At 38.0% G+C, this 20,188-nt stretch overlaps 1 protein-coding gene across 7 annotated transcripts in view; it reads right to left on the bottom strand.

Annotated features, from left to right (window-relative positions):
* The window catches only part of INSC (INSC spindle orientation adaptor protein), a 138,376-nt gene that overhangs the window by 81,983 nt on the left and 36,205 nt on the right, over positions 1-20,188 (bottom strand). For 6 of the 7 annotated variants that reach the window (XM_056354826.1, XM_056354825.1, XM_056354824.1 and 3 more), the window contains one exon: positions 13,508-13,601. The exons of the other annotated variant lie outside the window; for it this stretch is intronic. In XM_056354826.1, coding sequence (XP_056210801.1) covers positions 13,508-13,560 — 53 coding nt within the window. In that variant the 5' untranslated portion in view covers positions 13,561-13,601. The remainder of the gene's footprint in view (positions 1-13,507; positions 13,602-20,188) is intronic. 7 annotated transcript variants of the gene reach the window in all.

Below are 20,188 nucleotides of genomic sequence, written 5' to 3'. Positions count from 1 at the left end.
TACCATTTATTTCTCCCAGTTAGCATTACACTGTGTTCTGCAGAATATTTTTTAAAATTAAAAATTTGATGGAATATTGCACTGTGAATGTTTGCTTCCTGGCTAGTTAGAAGCCATGGATGCATAATCATGTAATAATATCCTTTACTTTTCAATTTATTTACTTTAAAAATACAGATAAACCAAATTAATTTAACCTTCTTGCATAAGTAGTATCAAAAATATTTTTTAATTGCTGTAACAAAGTAACTTACTTCCTGCATCAAGGCTCCAAATTGGATCTAAAGTTCATTTCAAAGTGCAAGCTAGTTAAATTCCAAAAATGAAACATTTACATGTGCCCAGATGATACTGAACGAGACATTGTTGCTCTGTAGCACTTCCCAAAATGTTGCTTTCAGCTATCTTGCTATCCACTGAATAACCTCAATCTACTTTGATACCATTTCCTAGTTCTCCCCTTCTTCCTCCGATAATTTTCTCAACTTTCCCCTGTTCTGCTCCTGTCTATTCTGAGCTCAGTCCTGCTGCCATTGAAGATAATAGAAAAATATTTCCATTAACTTCAGTTGGACAGAATATTATGTTCTTGATGCAGATGTTTCCTATATTTCCATTGTACCCCTGGAATAACTTCAACAATAAAGTATCCACAGAAAGCAAGTTAAAAAAGTTCAAATACCTGAAGAATGGTCTATACATGCAACATAATAAAAAGTTTTTTCTTTAAAAATAAGTAAAAGATTGCATACCTAAAGTCCTTTAGGCACAGTGCCCTAAATAAAATAACATACATATATAACATATATACACACACACACACACACACACTTCATCACACTCTTTAAAAATTCTGTAAGGAGCTAAAAGAATCAACTGGTATTGCTAACAGTCACATTTCAGCTTAATGTTAAACTCCTGTATGCATTTCACTCCATCACTCCAAATCCCTCAGGGTTAATATGAGCTCAGAAATCCAACTGCTAACAGACACTAGTAAATTTAATGAGACTAGAAATGAGGTCAGACCAGCACATTCCTTAAGATCACTAAACTATTTGTCAAAAAGGGAAAAAAGAAAAAAAAAAAACGTTTACAAAGTTGTTGCATTGTTCTGCTAGCTTTCGTAAATCTGCTCGTTACAGGTTACTGAACTGACTGCAATATCCTCCCACCATCCCCAGGCAGCAGTGAACCAGATTAAGAGAGACCAGGCAATTAAGTAAGGAAGAAAATCCCAGGAAATGTGAAGTGACAAATATTGTATTTAACACAATATGGTACTAGTATTTCTAGCAAATAGCTGAGAAGACAAGTCATAGTAAGATCATTAAAATATCCTTAATGAAGTGATTTATTTTTTTAAAATCAGATTGTGGGAAAACACCTCAGAAATAACAAAGTATGGGTAATTAATCATCAGCCTCTGTTATAGCCACAGTTGTAAAGACAGTTTAGTGAATTCACTTGCCAGGCAACACCACTGTAAAAATGGTGGTAAGATGTAACACATAGAAAGAACATGTTTCTGTCAACAGTAACATACTCTTCCCATTTACTGAAAGCAGCTGCTGGGTAGTATTCAACATTACCAACCTGCAGCAGTGCAACGGGATGATGCACATGTATTGGGCACAACAAGGCATATGAGGTCATAACATATCAAGTGCTACGTAAGTATAATTAAAATAGCAACTTGTGGAGATAGGCTAATAAGGACTTCCATTGCATTTCCCCAGCTGAGGCGGAGAAAGGAAAGACACAGGAAGGTAAAGTGGCTTGCCTAAGGCAAAAATATTAATCAGCATTTCAACCAGGGCAGAATCAGAAGGAATGACATATAATGCTAAATCAAAATTAAAGTTTCAACAAACCTTACTCCCCTTCTGAAAGCAGATGGCAACACTGTCTTTTCTCACAATAAGGTAATAACAAATTCAGTGAATCTGCTTTCTTGAGCATTAAGATCCCTTCATTAGTCTGATCTCTTTTCAAGTTGCATGGAGGTGTATTCCCATTAAGGAAGACCACTTGGCTCTCTTCCCTCTTGGTTAGCACAGTGAAGTTGTATGTCCCTGGAACACTTCAACAAAGCTTACATTTTATACAGGAAAGATATTTCAGGTATACTTAAGTCAACAGACAGGATTTCATCCTTAATTGCCTTCTAGGGCTAACAAGAACGATTGCAGCTACTTTACTAACATGATGAGAACAATAATATAGCTCAGCTGCTAAAATGAGGCACAAAAGTGTGGATCTTTATTCTTGGCAGTGGAATACTAAATTCAGATTGCTTGGTATGCACAAAATTGCATAGAAAGTCAAGATCTCCCAGTAGTTTTGCAAAACAGGTAAAAACCCCATACTGTAAATGTAAAAACAAAGATACAGCCTTTACTGTAATTTGTCTAAGTTCATAAAGACCTGTAAAGTAATCAAGTTAAAGATTAAACACTGCATGCTCAATGTTTTCCTTGTAAGCTGTACTGTTCATAGCTAATGTATGTAACTTTGCATTCCTGAAGGCTCCTTATAACTTGCAAACAATTTCATGTGTGACCAAACTTGCTAACAAATAAAAAAAAAATTTCTAAGATTCACACCAAAACCTGCAGTCAGTGCAGCAAAAAACTTCTCTGTACAGTTCACAGGCAGGGCTTGAGGACTCCTATACTTATGTGGAACAGAATAGGAACAAGGATGCAGCCAATTTCAGGATGACCTGCCAAAGAAGGCTTTACCATTTCCAGCTCACAGTTCTTACATGCAGGAGACAGCATCTGAAGGCAGCCTCAACCCCTTCAATGCAGCATCACTGCCGGGCACACAGCATTGCTCTGCGACCACATGAGACATGACTGCAAGATACAGGCTTGAGTTCTGAGAGACACAGCCCTCTGAGTTCTTCCCATTCTTAAGTGCAAGACTGACCACTCCTTATCTTGTGTGTCACAAAACATCAAAGTATCATGATCCTTGTTTCTTACTCTATACTCCTTTTTCCTTTTTAGCCATATAGCTGCTGGGAGAGGTTCCTTCTGCATATCCCTTCCCCACAACTAACACACTGGGTTCAGAAAGAATATGCTTGCAGTTCAGGCATAGTATTCTTCGATGCCAGGAAACACACAGACAATACAGAATCCAAGAATGTGGCTCCTACCAGCTATCAACAGCGGAAACATTGTTACATAACATTATTGCCCAACAACAACTCAACCAAAAAGAGCCATTTAACTTTCATGGTAGATCTGGGAGGTTTTTCCTAAGGCTTTGCAGCAAATAAGCAAGATGCCTGGATACTTTACTTAAGATTGTACCAAAACTAGACAGTTTCAGGTTTTGAATTTTGTCCTTTTTTTTTTTTTTTTAGGGGGGTATGTGTGTGTCTGCACGCATGTGGGACACAACCTGTGAACAAAAAAGGAAGACTGTTAACACTAAAACAGGTATAAAGTGTAAATCATTATAATAATAGACAGACAATGCTGAAATAAAATTCTGAATTAAAAAACAAAGATGACAATATAAATACAATCACTTTACAATTTAAAAATTCCATGAGCTTCACATAGTACAGCTGATACATCCCAAAATTCCAAGAATCCATCCACATTACTATACACATAGACTTCACAAAGATAAATATCAAATTGCAGTAAAAATATTTGGTAGACAAAAAGAAATCAAAGCGTTTGTGTCAATTAATGCATCATTCACATTGTTAAATTCACAAACAAGACAGACTACTCCCACATGCAAGATAAAAACTTAAACACATAACTAGCAAGACTGTCTGCTGAAAACAGAGCACAGACATCCAACAGGAATGGTAGAATAACGTGTAACCCTGATCAGCATTTCTTCATAAATGTGCTACAGAAAAACAAGTATGATGAAGATTGGAATGCAAGTAAACATAGCCAACCACAAACAACACACGAATTCTTTGCAAAGGTCTGGCTAGTACTAGGGAAAATTTGCAGAAGCACAAACCACAGAGTCAAAGCCATAAAAAAACGGCTGGAAGAACTAGCTAAAGGGTGTAAAATTGTCAGGATTACTGATTTGATGTCACAATAAAAGTTTCATGCAATAGTTGTGAAGATACGGTCAGAAAGCATCATCTATATCTAGCAGATAAGGTAACCTAACATTCAGGCAAGTCCTGTTGCTGTTATTTCAGACATTAATTTGAGGGTACTTTCTGAAAAGGATACCAAGTCCCAAACACAGGACATTTGTCAGGCGAACAGGGACTGCAATTTCTCTAACACACAAAAAGAGTTTTCTATAAACTTTATCTATAAACTCCCACATTTCAAAAAAATGCATTCTGAAAATAATCAGCCAAAGTTCTATGGTTAAGCTTACACCAGCAGGAGCTTGACCTCTTTACAGTGCTTGTATGCCACATACTACGAAACATGTTACTGACCCTGACAAGAGGGTTTAAAGATAAAACTCTTAACTGTCTGTAAGGATGAAAGATGATACTTAATCACTTTAAAAGTTCACAACTAACAGTAAGCCACAAATATGCAGTCCCAACTTTCATGAAAAAAAGGTCTAGTGAGGCCAGTTGAACAGATTGTTTAAATTCATCTATTTGTTCACATTTTAAAGTCATCATAATTTCACAATTACTATAATAGAGAATTATTCAAATTGTCTTCAGATTAAAAGCCAGAATTCTTTTATGACTTCTATAGTTCAACATAAAATATTTTACAGCATAGCTCTGGGAAGCAATATAGTATGTTTCCATAGCATGCTATACAACTGAATATAAAGATACAGTGATAAAACTATCAGAATGAAAAAGTTAGGAAACATCTTGTATTCTGGCAGACTTGTACTTTTATCCATTTTTGGGGTGTGCAATTGAAATGCAATTATTTTACTGCCTGCAAGCTAAACTGCTGACCTGCATTTTAACATCCTGGATGTAGGAAGAGACATTTTATCCAGGGATTCAAAACAAAACCAAAAGATATCTCTTGATTTCATATTCCTCATGAATGCCACCCAAGTGATGGCAAATCAATAGTCACCACTTTACTAACCTCGTCCTTTGGATTCAGTCTGCTAGCATACCTGAAAATCCTTCCCAGAGGGGCCATATGAATACACAAAATCTGCGTTAACCACCATCAAAACTCCCACAAACAACCCAGCTTTCAGTTTGGTTACAGGTGGAATATAAATCACTAAAATCAGATATACTCCGTAGTAAAGCAAGCTGCCTTTCTAAAGCTATAAAATTTTTTGCAGAATTGTTATAGGTAACAAAGTGAAATGAAAAGAATACAAGGTCATTAAATGAGGCATCATTAGTGTCTTGAGCTATGCAATAACTGAATTTATTCCTTGTCACCCAAAAGTAACTTTATTGCTTTATTGGCAGAGCACTTTCTCTGTAGTACTCTTCTCCTACAGCTTACTGCAAAAAGAGGTGTTGTGTTTTGTTTTTTTTTAAAGAAATTCAATTCCCCAGCAAGCATTCCATTCTTGAATGGTTTTTAAAAATTTATAGTGCAGTGATTCACAGAGTCATTCGTAAGCACATTGAACTTAGAACTCTGCAAATCTTCAGTTCTAGCTCTTGTATTATAGATAACATTCATTTTTTTCCTCTATAGTTTCTTACAATCTTTATCCGAATGCTTTAGAACAGCCACAAAATACAAGTTCCTGACATCATCCAAATAAAACTGATTATAGGGAATTGTGGTGGGTTAACTCTGGCTGAATGCCAGGTGCCCACCAAAGTTGGTCTATCACTCGCCTCCTCAACCAGCCAGGGGAGAGAAAATACAACAAAAGGCTCATGGGTTGAGATAAAGACAGAGACATCACTCAGCAATTATCATCACTGGCAAAACAAACTTGACTTGGGGAAATTAGTTTAATTTATTACCATTCAATTTGGAAAAACACCTTCCCCCAACCCAGGACTGACAATTCCCAATTTCTCTACCTCCCCCCCCCCCCCCCACGAAGCGGCACAGGGGAACAGGGATTACAGTCACATGTTGTTTCTGCTGCTCCTTCCTCCTCACGCTCTTCCCCTGCTCCAGCATGGGGTCCCTCCCACAGTAGTTCTCCATGAACTATCCTTCCCACAGGCTGCAGTTCTTCACAAACTGCTCCAGCGTGGGTCCCTTCCACAGGGTGCAGTTCCTTCAGGAACAGACTGCTCCAGCACAGGTCCCTCACAAGGTCACAAGCCCTGCCAGCAAACCTGCCCCAGCCTAGGCTCTTCTCTCCACAGGGCCCAAAAGTCCCGTCAGCAAGCCTGCTTCAGCACAGGCTTCCCGTGGGTCACAGCCTTCTTTGGGCATCCCCCTACTCTGGCATGGGCTTCTCTACAGGCTGCAGGTGATCTGCTCCACCATTAACCTCCATAGGCAGAGGGGGAGAGCTTGCCTCACCATGGTCTTCACCACAGGCTGCCAGGGAATCTGCTCCGGTGCCTAGAACACCTCCTGCTCCTCCTTCTGCACTGACCTGGGGGTCTGCAGGGCCGTTTCTCTCACACATATCCTCACTCCTCTCTTCTGCTGGTGCAAAATTATTTTTTCTCCCTTTTAAATTATGTTATCCCAGAGGCTCTGCTACTGTCACTGATGGGCTCAGCCTTGGATAGCAGTGGGTTCATCTTGGAGCTGGCTGGCATTGGCTTCAGTGGACATGGGGGAAGCTTCTAACACCTTCTCACAGAAGCCACCCCTATAGCTCGCCCTCCACTACCAAAATCTTGCCATGCAAACCTGCTACAGGAATGTAAGATTCAAATTAGCAGGGCAAGTTCTATACACAGCAAGTAGCCTGTAAAATACAAACAGGAACTACAACTGTTGTTTTCTACTTTGCATGGAGTGCTTGTCAGACAGGAAGTTTAGTTTTGCAGATGTAGGTGGGAAAAGCCAGAAATACAGAACAAGCCACTGAAAAACAGCGGCAGATACTGTAGGAAACCGTGAAATAGAAAGAATTCAGCCCTTAGAGAAGGTGTCTGTAAAGTGTAAGGATGTATACAATCACCGATTAGACAAAGCATTTACAGCACTTGTACTTAAACATGATTTTATAATTAATTATGAACTTAAGCACAGTCTTAACAGTTGTGCATACTTACAAATGGATTGCTCATTCTTGAAGAGTCAAGTGCTATTAAAAATAAAATGAAAAAGGCAAATTTTGTGAGGACAGGCACTAGTAACAGAAGTGGTAACTAAGTGCAGAAGCCATGCAGATACAAAGTAGAAAGGTAACAAGAACAGATAGTTTAAAAAAATAGACCAGAATGAGTTAAATGGGAATTACAGAAGCCTAATCCCTAAGAATCATTTAGCTGAGAGGTTCATATCTAAGAAAATAGGTAGCTAACCGAAAAGGAAATGTTTCAATGAACTGACATGCAACCAAACAAGTTGCTGCCCAAAATTCAGTCAAAACCAGAGCTTCACTTGAACTCAGGCCAGATGAACAGGTGGCATCAAAACCTAGATTCCCATCACATACAGAATACAAGGGGCAAGAATCATTGACTAGCCGAATAAAAAGGAAAATATCTGTGCAATTTTGGCCAAGACTCAATTTTTATGACTGGATAACATAATTTCCCTGCCTTCAACTCTTGAGAACTAAATCACCAAGTATTTGTGAAATTTTAGACACTCTAGGGATAGAAACCCAGTAGGTGGATTCATTCTTTTTCTGACAGCCTTATTTGGAGTTCTATTTCTTAATAAAAAACTTCTGAACACAAGATTAAATATGTTGAAAGGCTCTTCACATATCTTATACCTCAAACTCAGTTTGTTATCAAAAGACCTCTTCTCAGCCACAGGAAGCTCCAGAAGCAAAATCTGATGTGAATAGTCCTTGAAACAATTCAGTTCCTGAACAGGTAGAAACGTATCTTACTCTACAAAGATTTTTTATTTGTTTTTAACCATACATCTTCCTTCCTAGGAATATTTTGCCACGTGTTGGGTTTCCTTGCATGAGAAATGCAGTTTCAGTTATTAAAAAAAAATCCATTTTACAGTGCTATGTTTTTCATCTCATATGCCCATATGTTCCATAAAGTTCTGCAAGTCTGTCACCCTAATTTGGCAGAGAAACAAGTGGAATCCAATGCAGTTTCTGCAGCATAGAAATTCTGAATTTCTCTTGCTTGTATTTCAAGTCTCACCCTTCAGCAAACTTTATCTGTCAATTCCAAACTAGGTCTCAGTACCTTAAGCTACTGTTAACTCAAGAGCCATCGCAGTGTAAGCCTTGCAATAGGTCTGTTGCTATGTTGCCATCTCAGCTGTGTGAAGGCTTCTTGCACAGACCTTCCTAAGGCCCTGTTCTTGCTGCATGTTAGAGAAACACATTCCTCAGCACAAACTATTATTTCTGAAAATGTTTCAAATCTGAACTTGAAGAGCACATCGATTTTTGTGAATTACACTGGCAAATACCAGCTACTGGGTTTGGTCGTGGGGCTTTTTGTTTGGTTTTGGGGGAGTTTTGTTGTTCTTGGTTTGGTTTTGGTTGTTTTTTGGTTTGGGGCGGGGGGGGGGCGGGTGGTGGTGGTGGTATTTTTTAACTACTCCATCTATTTCAGGGTACTTGAGTTTGAGGCAAGATGGTTATAATTCTACCTGGACTTAAAAGACATACTTCTGTTAAATCAACCATGTTCTTGCTTTCATTGTAAAGTCATGCCTATGACAGGATTTTTGAAGTAATTTTATGAATCTCCCATGTTCAGTAATTTCCATCATGTCTTACATAGTGTACAGACCAGATATAGTCACTACAGCTTGTACAGCTCCTTTCACCAGAGACAGCATGCATGCACAGTGAAGAGATCTCCAGCTGTCCCACTACCTACCATGCAGATATACAAAAATAAAACTGCAATAAATAGAAAAACTTAAGATGAGTAAGAAGTAGGCTAAAAAAACCCAAAAGGCATACTGGAAAGATTTCTTAAAAGCTGACAGATATTCTGACACTGATATACTTAATAACAGAGGACATGTTAATCTGAACTTACATAACAGGACACCCAAGTAGATCCTCTACAGAAGTTACCAGAACACCTGCAGATACATAGTACCTTTTAAAGAGCAATGCAGGGCTATAAATATGCATGGCATGACCTCATTCATTGTTCTTTCATAGGACAATGTTCTTTAGTTCAACAAAAAAAAAAAGGAAGAAAGTAACAAAAGGAGGAAGGACTGTCTTTTGGTTAAGAACCGGGAGACAGGAAAGCTAGATTCTATTTTTGGCTCTGCCACAGAAGTCCATTATGGCAAACTTTTCCAGCTTTAGGTTATCAAATCAAGGAAGTGATTTTGAGAGATGAAATGCTACAGAGGACTTAACCACAAGTACCTATATTTGAAAGGTTTGCCTTCTTTCTCTGCCTCACCTCCATCTGAAGCAGTGATAAAAATTCGCATCTATATCCCAATGTTGATGTAAACTTCCATCAGAAAATAACAAAATAATAGTATTAAAAACAGGAAAAATGAACTAATTTAGACAACTATTAGGTTAAACTTACTAGTCCTCATACACAAAGTATTGGCCTTTTATAAACAAAAAAAAACCCCAAACCTTTAAAGAATCAGCATTGCCCTTGGTTTGTATGGAAGTTGAAATTATAACTTCCAGTATCATCATTCATTTTTGAAGCTGTAAGGATGTTTAGACAATGTATTAAACAGTCTAGCAGTGCTGTATTTTTGAGGATAAGGAAGACAAATTCTCTCTGCCCCACACCCACTTCATTTTCCAGAGTACCTCCAAGATATATAGTCTAAATTTCAACATCTTTCAGCAAGATAAGGGGTTTTATCAGTTTGGGATTTTTGGTTTGGTTTTTGGTTGATTTTGATATTGTTTGGGGTTTTTTGGTGGTGGCAGTGGCAATGGGGTTTTTACCTGATTTCTGTACAAGAACTTCCTTTATTGCTTTTTCAAAAATGTCTAATCATACTGTATTTCTCACAGGTGCAACACTGAACTGAACATGTAATCTAAGAAGCAAAAACAGTGTCCTATTTCACTTCTTGTTATGAGTACTTTTTCTTTAGCTGAATGACTTCAGATTCAGCGCTCCAAATGTTGACTTTAGTTTACCATCCCATATAGAAAGTACAAGAAACCATGATCACAACAAAAACCCTGTGTAATTTACAATTTTAACTTTAAGAAAACAAAAGGCCAATGAACTTTCATTAGACAGGGCAGGGGGAGAAGAAAAGAAAGGCAGCTTCTTTTACATTGGCTCTCCCATCTGGAAAAACCTCACCAGAAATATGGAAAAACAATACCAATAGAAAGATGTGAGGAAAGAAAGAGTCATGACATTTTTCAAAAGCTATACTAAAATAACTACTGTAGAACAGGGATACACACATCTCTAAGGAATATATCCACACTTCACAGGCAGTAGTGAACTGGCCATCACTTAGGGCAACAGATTATTTTTTATGGTCCTGTAAAGTGCTTTGTGTAGGACTACTGACAGATTTTTGAGAGTAACTAGATCAATTCTTTAGAAAAGTGATCCACTTCCAACTCTTTTCACTCCTAAGAGTCAAAACCATCACTAATTTTAAGTTCCTAACGTGCTGAAACAAAAAATAAAGTTTGTTACAATTATTGTTTTTTCCTCAGGATATAGTTTTAAATACTGTATCAATAGCAGTCTAGATGTCAATTAGAGAAAGCAGGTCTGACAGTATGTTAGAAAACCACTAGCACAGTGACTCAATACCCTAGAGACTTTCCAATACAAGCTGTGATTTCCCACAAAATCTGAGGTGAGAGAAGAGTGTAAATGATTCATGCAGCATAGAGACTTGGTTTCAGTCCCCAGCTCTAAATTCCTTATACAACCAAGATAACTTGACTTTAATAGCTGCTGTGGAAACACTTGGAATCAGTTTATATGTGTATGGTACACTTTTCCTATGTATCAGATACTGTTGCTTGGAGATGTGTCTGCTTTTACTCCTGAAAGATTCTGACGTAAATATGAAGCCAGACATAGTTGTGGTGCTACACAGGACTAACCTCAGCTGGATTTGTGTTACCTTTTTCTTGTGACAGGACACAACAGTGTATGCCCTTAAGTGAATTCAAGTCCCTCTCAGAAAAAGCAGAAGTATGACCTGGAATCCTTAGACAGGCATACATCCTATGTTTGGCTACAGGGACAATAAATACATAATACTTGAATCTTGTTAACTCTTTTGAAACCTGACTTAATCCTTTGAAAATCCCTATAGGATTCATATCACTCCTTTCTCCAACCCAGTGAAACAACTTAATCTCACATAAATTCCATTTCTTTGGAAAAGCTATTATGTTGACTGTTTAAAAAAAAAATAATCAAGAGAAGCATTTTGTACAATTCCTGGGCTTTATTGATCTAGTCCATACTGTGTTATTTCTGCAAAATTCTTAGGTTAAAAACATATTTCCTCATTTTCAGTTCCTGCCTACCTGTGCCTTCACCTGCATCACCACTGACAACTTCAGCCTGCCCATCTTGTTACATGGGCTTTCTCATAAATAACTCAAAGGGAAAAAGGATTCTCTTTAAAAATAACAACAGAAAATAAGAGCTTTTTATTTTCTTGAAGGTGAGGGGATATTTATTTATTTTTAAGTTTCACTATATAGAATTGCCCTGCTGAGCCAAGCTGTTTGCCAGAGCGTAGTGTTTGCTGTAAGGCCTGGGCCAGATCACTGCTTGTGCTAAGTAAGATACATGGTAGCATAGAGTCAAAGTAAGGTGGCATGGTTTTGTTCACATAGCATGGCAGAGTTCTGCTTCCCTGAATGCAGTAGAACTGACCTGCAGACAGTTTCCTTTTCCAGAAATCTCTAGCTTACAAAATTCAAGGCTTTTCAGTTCTGTGTTGCTGTTACCTTTGAGTGCTGCATGCATTACTCTTACTCCACATTTCTAGGTGTTAGCATAGAGAGCCTGCAGCTAATTTCTCCTTTTATGTATTGGGAGACAAAATTTGCACCACCAACCTGGATCAGCCCTTGTCACCCACAGAACCTACTGCCTTTGGTTCCCTTTGCAGCTAGTTTGCTACTGTAATAAGTGGCTTTACTGGTCCATTTTGCAGCCTAAGTTCTTGGCATAGAAGTTAGCATTAACAACTACTTTGACTTTTGATCCAGGATTCAACTTCTGGAACCCATTAATTATCACCAAGCAATCAACCCCTATGTCTGTCACCTCATCTGACCATTGGGTTAGCCTGAGCATTTGCATAGCAAAGTCATTAGTCTGTCTTCACTACTGTGTGCATCTGAAGTGATATTCCATGGCTCCATCCCATGGAAGAAAATGAAACAAGGCAGGATACCTCACTGCTGTTTATGCTAGTCCACTCCATGCTGGGGTATTCAAGGCTCCTAGGACTCACTTATTTCCAAGGCAAGTTGTGGCCAGAATCTAATGAACAGTACCAGTTAGCTTGGCACCCGAGATCCCCAAACCATGTTCCTCCACACAGTATTTCTTCCAGAAGACAATATACTTATGATTTTACTGTGACTGTGAACTTCATGGCATTACCAAAGTATCAGCTGGAAGACTCTGGTAGGGGAATGTAGAGAAATACCAAATTCCCAATGAAGAAAAGCATTTCATTTTGAGGTTGCATGTCAGCAGCAAGTTAATTATGATAAAGAATTACAATCTGACCTGAACAAAGAAGACTAGGAGCAAGACTGAAGTTTCAATCCTTTTTATTTCTGATTTTATTCCTGCATTCAGCAGACACACACACACACACACCCCCCCGGAAAAAAAAGAACCTGAAGAGTTGTGCTACATATCAAGACTGTAGTTCACCGAGGATGTAGAAGCTGTATTCATTACTCTTTTTTTTTTTATTATTTTCATGGAACCTCTATTATGCTAGAAGTGAAACTATACTACACAGATACAGCTACTAGATGCTGACCAACAGCCAGATTTTAAAAACTTGTTGATTAAAGTCACCAATGTCTCGTATCCCCCCAGGGCACCACAGACTGGAGAGATTATGCTACAAGCTTTGTATCATTACCATAGCTACACCTAAAGAAAGTTCACCAGGTTAAAGAAATTTCTGAAGATAGCTGAAAACTGTGAATATAGTGCAGCAAGTTCCAGCTATTTCCATCATGACAAAGAACTGATCCAGTAAATAACAGTCGCATCTCTACTGCAAACGTGTTCATCCATTTAAAATGACTGCATATTCACTGTCATGATTTACCAGACTTCAGGTATACAAATTTGCAAATGCCTTGAGAAATACATCCCAGATTTCCACATTCATTCTCAACATTTTGTATGAACATTACCTAAACCTGAGTTTAAAAATGAGTTTTTAAGCATCTTTGCATCCTCAAAGTGCAACTGCAGCCTTAGAAGCATTTAATCACTCAAGTCTGGATGACAGAGTGCACCACTCACCGCTGAACTGGTAATGGAAGGGAATCTAAGTGGTCCTCGCCCTTAAAAGCCATATTTATCCTATTTTCATGTGCACCTCTCCATAGGCTGGAATCTAGAAAAAAAAAAACAAAAAGTAATTTAGTAAATCCAGGGAAACTCAGACCTCTTCAGCCCAGGGTGGCATGGCATTCTCCTACTGATCTCTGAAGCCAACTCATTAACAACAATTCAAAAGGCATCTTTTCCTCAGGCTACCACACAACTCCAGCAGATAATGAAGGCCACTAAGTAAATTTCATGGCATAAGGAACATAGGGTTTACATATTCCTGAACTTCTTGGACTATTGCACAGGTCAGAGTCATCTGGGTTGAACATTGCTGAGTTTATAGTGAGTTATTTTTTAGCCTAATTTATTTTGAATTTACTTGAACTCTGGAGGAAATAGATTTAGTATGATTGTAATTCTTCAGGTTATTGCAATCATTCTCATGAAAGAAAGCAAGTGTATATTATGATTTCAGGATCATTTTACACTACATTTAAAGAAAGGCCCTTGATGTCTAAGTTACTGAAGTACTGGATCCTTCCTTCCATGGTAAATGATTTCATTTTTCTGTTAATTTGAAATGCTGTACACATCTTTTTCCTTTATACCTGGTGACCAAGAGATGCATCCAAACATTATTGTACTACAGAGGCAAGACAGAAGGAGAAAGGAGAAAGAGAGCCTCCCCATTTTCGCCAAAAGGAGTCATGCAGTCTCCCTTCCTCTTCTTTCAATTAGCCCCATCTTACATTAGGGTATTACCTACCACAGATCAATGCATATTCCTCAGCGAAAGCCAGAGAGGACCTATCCTACCAAAAAAAGGTGAAGTCATTCCCACTCACTCACACCGCTAGAGGAAAATTAATGCAAAATATTTGAAGGAAAAGATTAATCCGTGACTCAAGAAGAACAAGGAGGAGACAGGAACAGTGAGAAAATTATGCTTTCTCAGATATGAAGAAAAAATTGAGATTGATGGATCTCTCTTGGAGAAAATACTTTACACAGGAAATTAACACTGTTTGTGTCACCAGATAAGACAGAATGTTTTTGATTTAGCCACTTGTGAAATTCTGCCATTTGGTTATTGCCTACATTCTGCAAGCTGAGTCAGCCATCATTTAAGATATTTGCCATTCCAAATTGCTCTTAATTGACACAGAGTGGTCCTCAGCATCTTTCCTAGCAAACTGATCTTGTTGCTAATGCATGTCCCTGTTTTTTTCCCCCCAAGATCCCACTAACATTGTCCTGAGTACATAAAAGTATTTCAACCAAAGTAATGCACTCACACACTCCATCCAGTATTATCACCAGATTGCTTTGGAGACTGTGTCATCCTGTTTTCCTCCCCACCCCCTAAACTCTCCTGGAAATAAACTTAATCTTCTTAGTCCATCCATCTAATGAAAGAGTATGTTGAAATACGGGAGAAAAATCTGCTTAGAAAAAAAAAATGGCAATTTAAGCGTTACTGAATTCTCTGATTTAGAAAGATCACAGATATTTGATAGACTGTGCCTGAAAACTTCAAATACCCAAGTATGAAAATATTAGTATGTATTCTGCTCCCATGACACACCAAGATTTGAAAAACAAGCTTCCTGTTGTTGGGTTTTTTTAAGCATTTAGCATATGATACACAGACTTCACTAACAACTGGAATACTTTTTACTAGTATAATTTTTTTCTTTGTCAAAGATACTTAAAATCATTAAATACAAATAATCATATAAAATCAGATTTACTGGAAATAGCCAATTATCACCATCTTCATTTGGAGAAGACACCCTTAATCAAAGATGAACACATCTGCATAAAATCTTAATTGCTGATTAAGTTTTCCTCTGCTATATACTACCATGTAAAGGACCAAGAAAATAGTCTTTCAGCCTGTAGAAGTACAGACTTCATGGACACCAGCTATCTCTTTCCGCTCAGCATCAGGCACAAGATTTACCTTCTTATGCTACCAACACAAAATCAACAGCTTCCCTTTGGCAAGCTAAAGCTACTTCACCATTAGCTCAGACCACTAATGATTTCTACGTGTACAGATCAAAGCATCTGCTTGTACTCCATTACTTGTGATCAGTGACATAATGTACACAGACATAAATTAGGTTATTGCATGTCAGTGTTCCCTATAAATTAGAAACCTGACAAAAACGCAGCTTTTTTACATGCTGTCTTCCCACAAAACACACATTTATATTATGGCTGAGAGCCTTTAAAACCATGATCAACTCCTACTTAGAGGTTACTTACGCTCCAGGAACAACAACAAGATGCCACACCAATATCTTAACCAAACAATCTGTCTCAAGTCTATGATTAAATATTAGCTGAAATCTTTAAGCCTAAATTAATGTAGACAACAAGAGGAAGTACTCTCCTTAAGCACCTGGCAGTCTGTCAGAGGACCAAATGTACCCCCAGGACAGCAGAGCCTGCCTAAACCCATGACTACAAGAGAGGTTGAGCCCCAGCAACTGATATGGTACAGGCTGGTCCTGCTCAAAATGGCTCCTCTGTGTACCTGGTGATTATGGTGCTCAATGGCAGATGTTCAGTTTTTGGTGTTCTCATTCATCTTTCTGGGTACAACCATACTTCCTAGTAAAAACCACGACAGGACTGATGAATCCTTCTATTTAGTTGATGCTGCTTTTTATTAAAGGCCACAACACAGTGTTGAGCTTAGTCAGCATCTCCTACTACAGCTGACCATGTAAATGACTCCCTAAGCATCGCCTTAAGTCAAAGCAAGCAGCTTTCAGAAACATCAAAATGTTTCACCTTTACAAAAAAAAAAATCCTATTTAGGGTTAAAGGCTTCTTTGCTCTGGCAAATACAAGACAACTGACATGGAAGAACAAAGACACGCTGTTACTAACAAAACCACATATACCAGCAATCCATCATGATAACCTCTTTGAGGCTTTTTCTTTGAGGGACTGAAAAACAGGTAGGGCAATGTCCACAGCCTCTGCTGCAACTTCTGTCTGAGCCTCTGTGCAGAGGCACCAAGAAATTAATAGCTTTCACACTACAGTTATACACAACTAAAACAGGTGGTATGCACATGAGTCCATGCGCCTACACAAAGACTGCAAGCATACACCCATGTCTCTCAATCCTTCCCACTAGCTACTTCCTCGCAGATGATGGAGACAGTGTGGCAGCAAGCAGACCTACAGATCTGAAATAGTGCCTGAAGTCAGAGACCTTTCTCCTAATGACCAATTAAAACAACCCATCCAACTTCAGTTTTCTTAAAAACATATATATACAAAGCTTAATATATAAATGTGTATATATATATATGCATAATATATATGTAAGTATATACATACTAATAGGCAACATTAGCAGAGTTGTACAGGGAGGTTAACTTGGGTTTTTTCCCCACTGGCTTCAGTGGCCACTAGCCAGGCTCAAAACTGGTCAGAGATGCTGCCTAGGCAAACTTGTACCAAGCAAAGTAACACTACTTGTAGTTCGTGATGTTGGTCATTTTGGTACAAGTCTAAGCGACACATGCTGAAATAATAAAATTGTCATTCTTGGACTATTATAAGGATATTTTTTTTAATACCTTACATAGGATTTTAGATAAATGTCTGCACATAGACTTGTATTGTAGTTATAAACAGCAATTTATAATTGCTTTAATTCCTCTGGTAGATACCAGTGTGTGTATATGGAACTAGATGTATTCAAGGCAGCAGTCTCTCATTGTGTCCTATCATTTTTCTCTTTGCCATGTCAACACTGAATTGGATTTTAAGATGTTATTTCCTCATGTTTAGTGGATAGATGTACATAAGCAGACCACCAACCACATTTCAGTCCCATCAAAGACAGTCAGCCAAAACTTGCTTTCAGAGAACTACACACAACAAGAACAAAGCATCACACCTGAAACAGCACATAAAGCATTGCTCACAGAAAAAAAGCAGTATCAGCAGAAGACGTGACCTTCATGGCCAAAACCCCCCAAAAAACATACCACCAGGAAGAGGGAACTTGTATATAAATAAGCACTAGGCCCTGATGCTGGCAACAGACACAGAGAACTAGAAGCAGCTTGAAAAAAAAACCTCAAACCAGCCCACCAATAAGTTAAAGGAGTCGTCATCTCATCCTTACACCAGCCTTGGCAGCACCTGTGAAACCTGCGCAATGCTTCATTAGTACAGCAATGTAACTGGAAGCTGTTAAAACTGGTTCCACAACGGCACACTGCTCCTGCCCTACAGGAACTCCCTGCTAGTAGTAGCCTCCTGTTGCTCAAGTCTGTTTAGCACTGGAAAGCAGCTTCTACCGTGCAACGCGGCTTTTTAGCCTTCTACAAAATATGTTATTACTGCAAAGAAAACAGATTGCGTCTTGTAAAGTCCCCCATTTTAAATTTCTTCATCATTCAACTTGTTAGCTTATATTTAACAAGGCAGAAATTAGGAGGATTTTAGCAGTCAGGATTCTGTTAGAAACACATCCATGTCCAATAGTATCACAGTAACAGCAGGTATTCAAGGTGAAATAAGCATGACTCATTTATTCCTACTACTGATGGCTCCAAAGAAGTACATCACAAAATTCTGTCCTAAATAATTAAGCTCTGAAACGCACAGTTAAGTTCACAATTTTTAGCTCATTCCCTACACATGTGTCCACCTTTGTAAAGGTTTAAATCAAAAGGCAAATCCATGAACTTTCACCACCCCATTCCTAACCCCTAACATCATAATTTCAACACTAAGAACATCTTAAAATAAGGTCAATCAAGAGTATCAGTTCTCTTTCTGAAAGACAAATTCATGCATCTAGCCTTTGATTATTAACAATCATCAGAATTAGAAAAGCACGTTACCTGTAAGTAATACGGTTAGCCTGAGAATAAGAAGTCATTAGCTAAAAGTAATTTCAGACTAGATATCCCTTGATTAATATGAACAGTTCCTGTCTGTAGTAAAGTATACTCTCTGTTCTGCCAAACAGTGCCTGTCCTTATTTTACAATTCTAGGAGTCTGGGCATCATTAGTTATTATTCTCCTGGTACAGAGAATAACTTAATGGAACGCTACATATCAAATTAACAGCAAAATTCTGACAGCATTTATGTGATAGGTCAGAAAGTAAATACATACACTCTGTCCTTCAGCAACACATCCAGTCTCATCACAAGTTTTTCACACTAACCATTTGAGGACTCAGGATCCCATTGTCATTTTGCATTATAACAGGTTTATGTAGGCATGAATTAACTACAATAGTAAAAGCCAACTCAGAATTAAGCTGGGTGTCACAAATCTAAGCAGCCATGAAACCAGGAACAGGAAATAAAGAGTACTTCAAACAATGTATTAAAACAGGTTGTATTAGCATAGGATCATATCTACAGATGCATGTACCGCAGTCCTAGAATGCAAAATTAAAACTAGAAAAGGTGGGAACAGACGCTACCTGCAGCATTCATTCATGTTAGCTGCTCTTGCAGAACCAATAATCAAAGAGGAAGCACTGCTGAGTAGTTTAGGTCTCACACTTCAAGTACAGTCTGAAGCACAAATCCATTTTTATTCACACAGGGTTTTCTTTTTAATGTATATTTCTTCCCATCTTTTCTATTTTCTGCAGAGAGAGGATCTCATTTTAAACAAGTCTTTATCTTTGACAATACCCCTTTTTATGTAGCATAGAATTGTTTGGGTTGAAAGGGACCTTAAAGATCATCTGCTTCCAGCCCCCTGGGGTTGGGTAGGAATACCTTCCACTAGATCAGGCTGATCAAAACCTCATCCAACCTGGCCTTGAATATATATATACACACACATGTAACATATATAGCATATATTTATATGACATATATTACATTACTATAGTAAATGACATTTTATATTTTAGAAAATATAAAATTACTTTATAGTACAGTTATTGTATTACTCTATAAATATATGTGTATATAAAAAAGGGTATTATGTGTGTGTGTGTGTATATATATATATATATGTAGCTATTCATGCAAACTGAAGTCTGCTACTTTTGTGTTCTGGGTTTTTCTCATTTTAGCCTTACTGTACACAGCTATACCTTAGAAATATATGGGATGGGGAATAAAGAGAAGCAGCAGACAAAGTTCTGTCTCAGTTCAAATAGATCAACCTGAAAATTACCAACAAGGAACATTATCTTAAGATCTAAAAAGTAACGTAAGTGCAACATTGTCACCTGCAAATACATGAGGGGGGCATGGGGGGCTGGAAGAAAAAAAAAAAAAAAAAAAAAGGAATCTGAAGCCAGTCCTATTCACCTGCATACACAGCTTGATTCCTTCATTCACTTTGTTTTTAGAGCCTTCACGACACACTCTTTGAACATACCAAATTTTTTCTTTATTATCACCACAATGCAAAAATCTGCTTTTAAAGCAATTTATATTGAATTGCTCGTTCCAATTCTTCATTCTAGCAAGTGGATCATATGGAAATGCACTAAGAATATCTGCAATGCAACCAGAAGATCTGATGGTACTGGGAGGGAAAGCATAGAGCCACATTAGCCAGGTTATCCAGTTTTCTCCATGACACAGATTAGGAATGGTAGAGATCTGTCATCGCGTGCACTAGAGTCAATCCTTTTG

This window comes from Falco biarmicus, chromosome 10, assembly GCF_023638135.1.
Source record: "Falco biarmicus isolate bFalBia1 chromosome 10, bFalBia1.pri, whole genome shotgun sequence".
Taxonomy (NCBI): Eukaryota; Metazoa; Chordata; class Aves; order Falconiformes; family Falconidae; genus Falco; species Falco biarmicus.
Note: the sequence above shows the minus strand (reverse complement) of the source record. Positions and strands in the feature narration are given on the sequence as shown.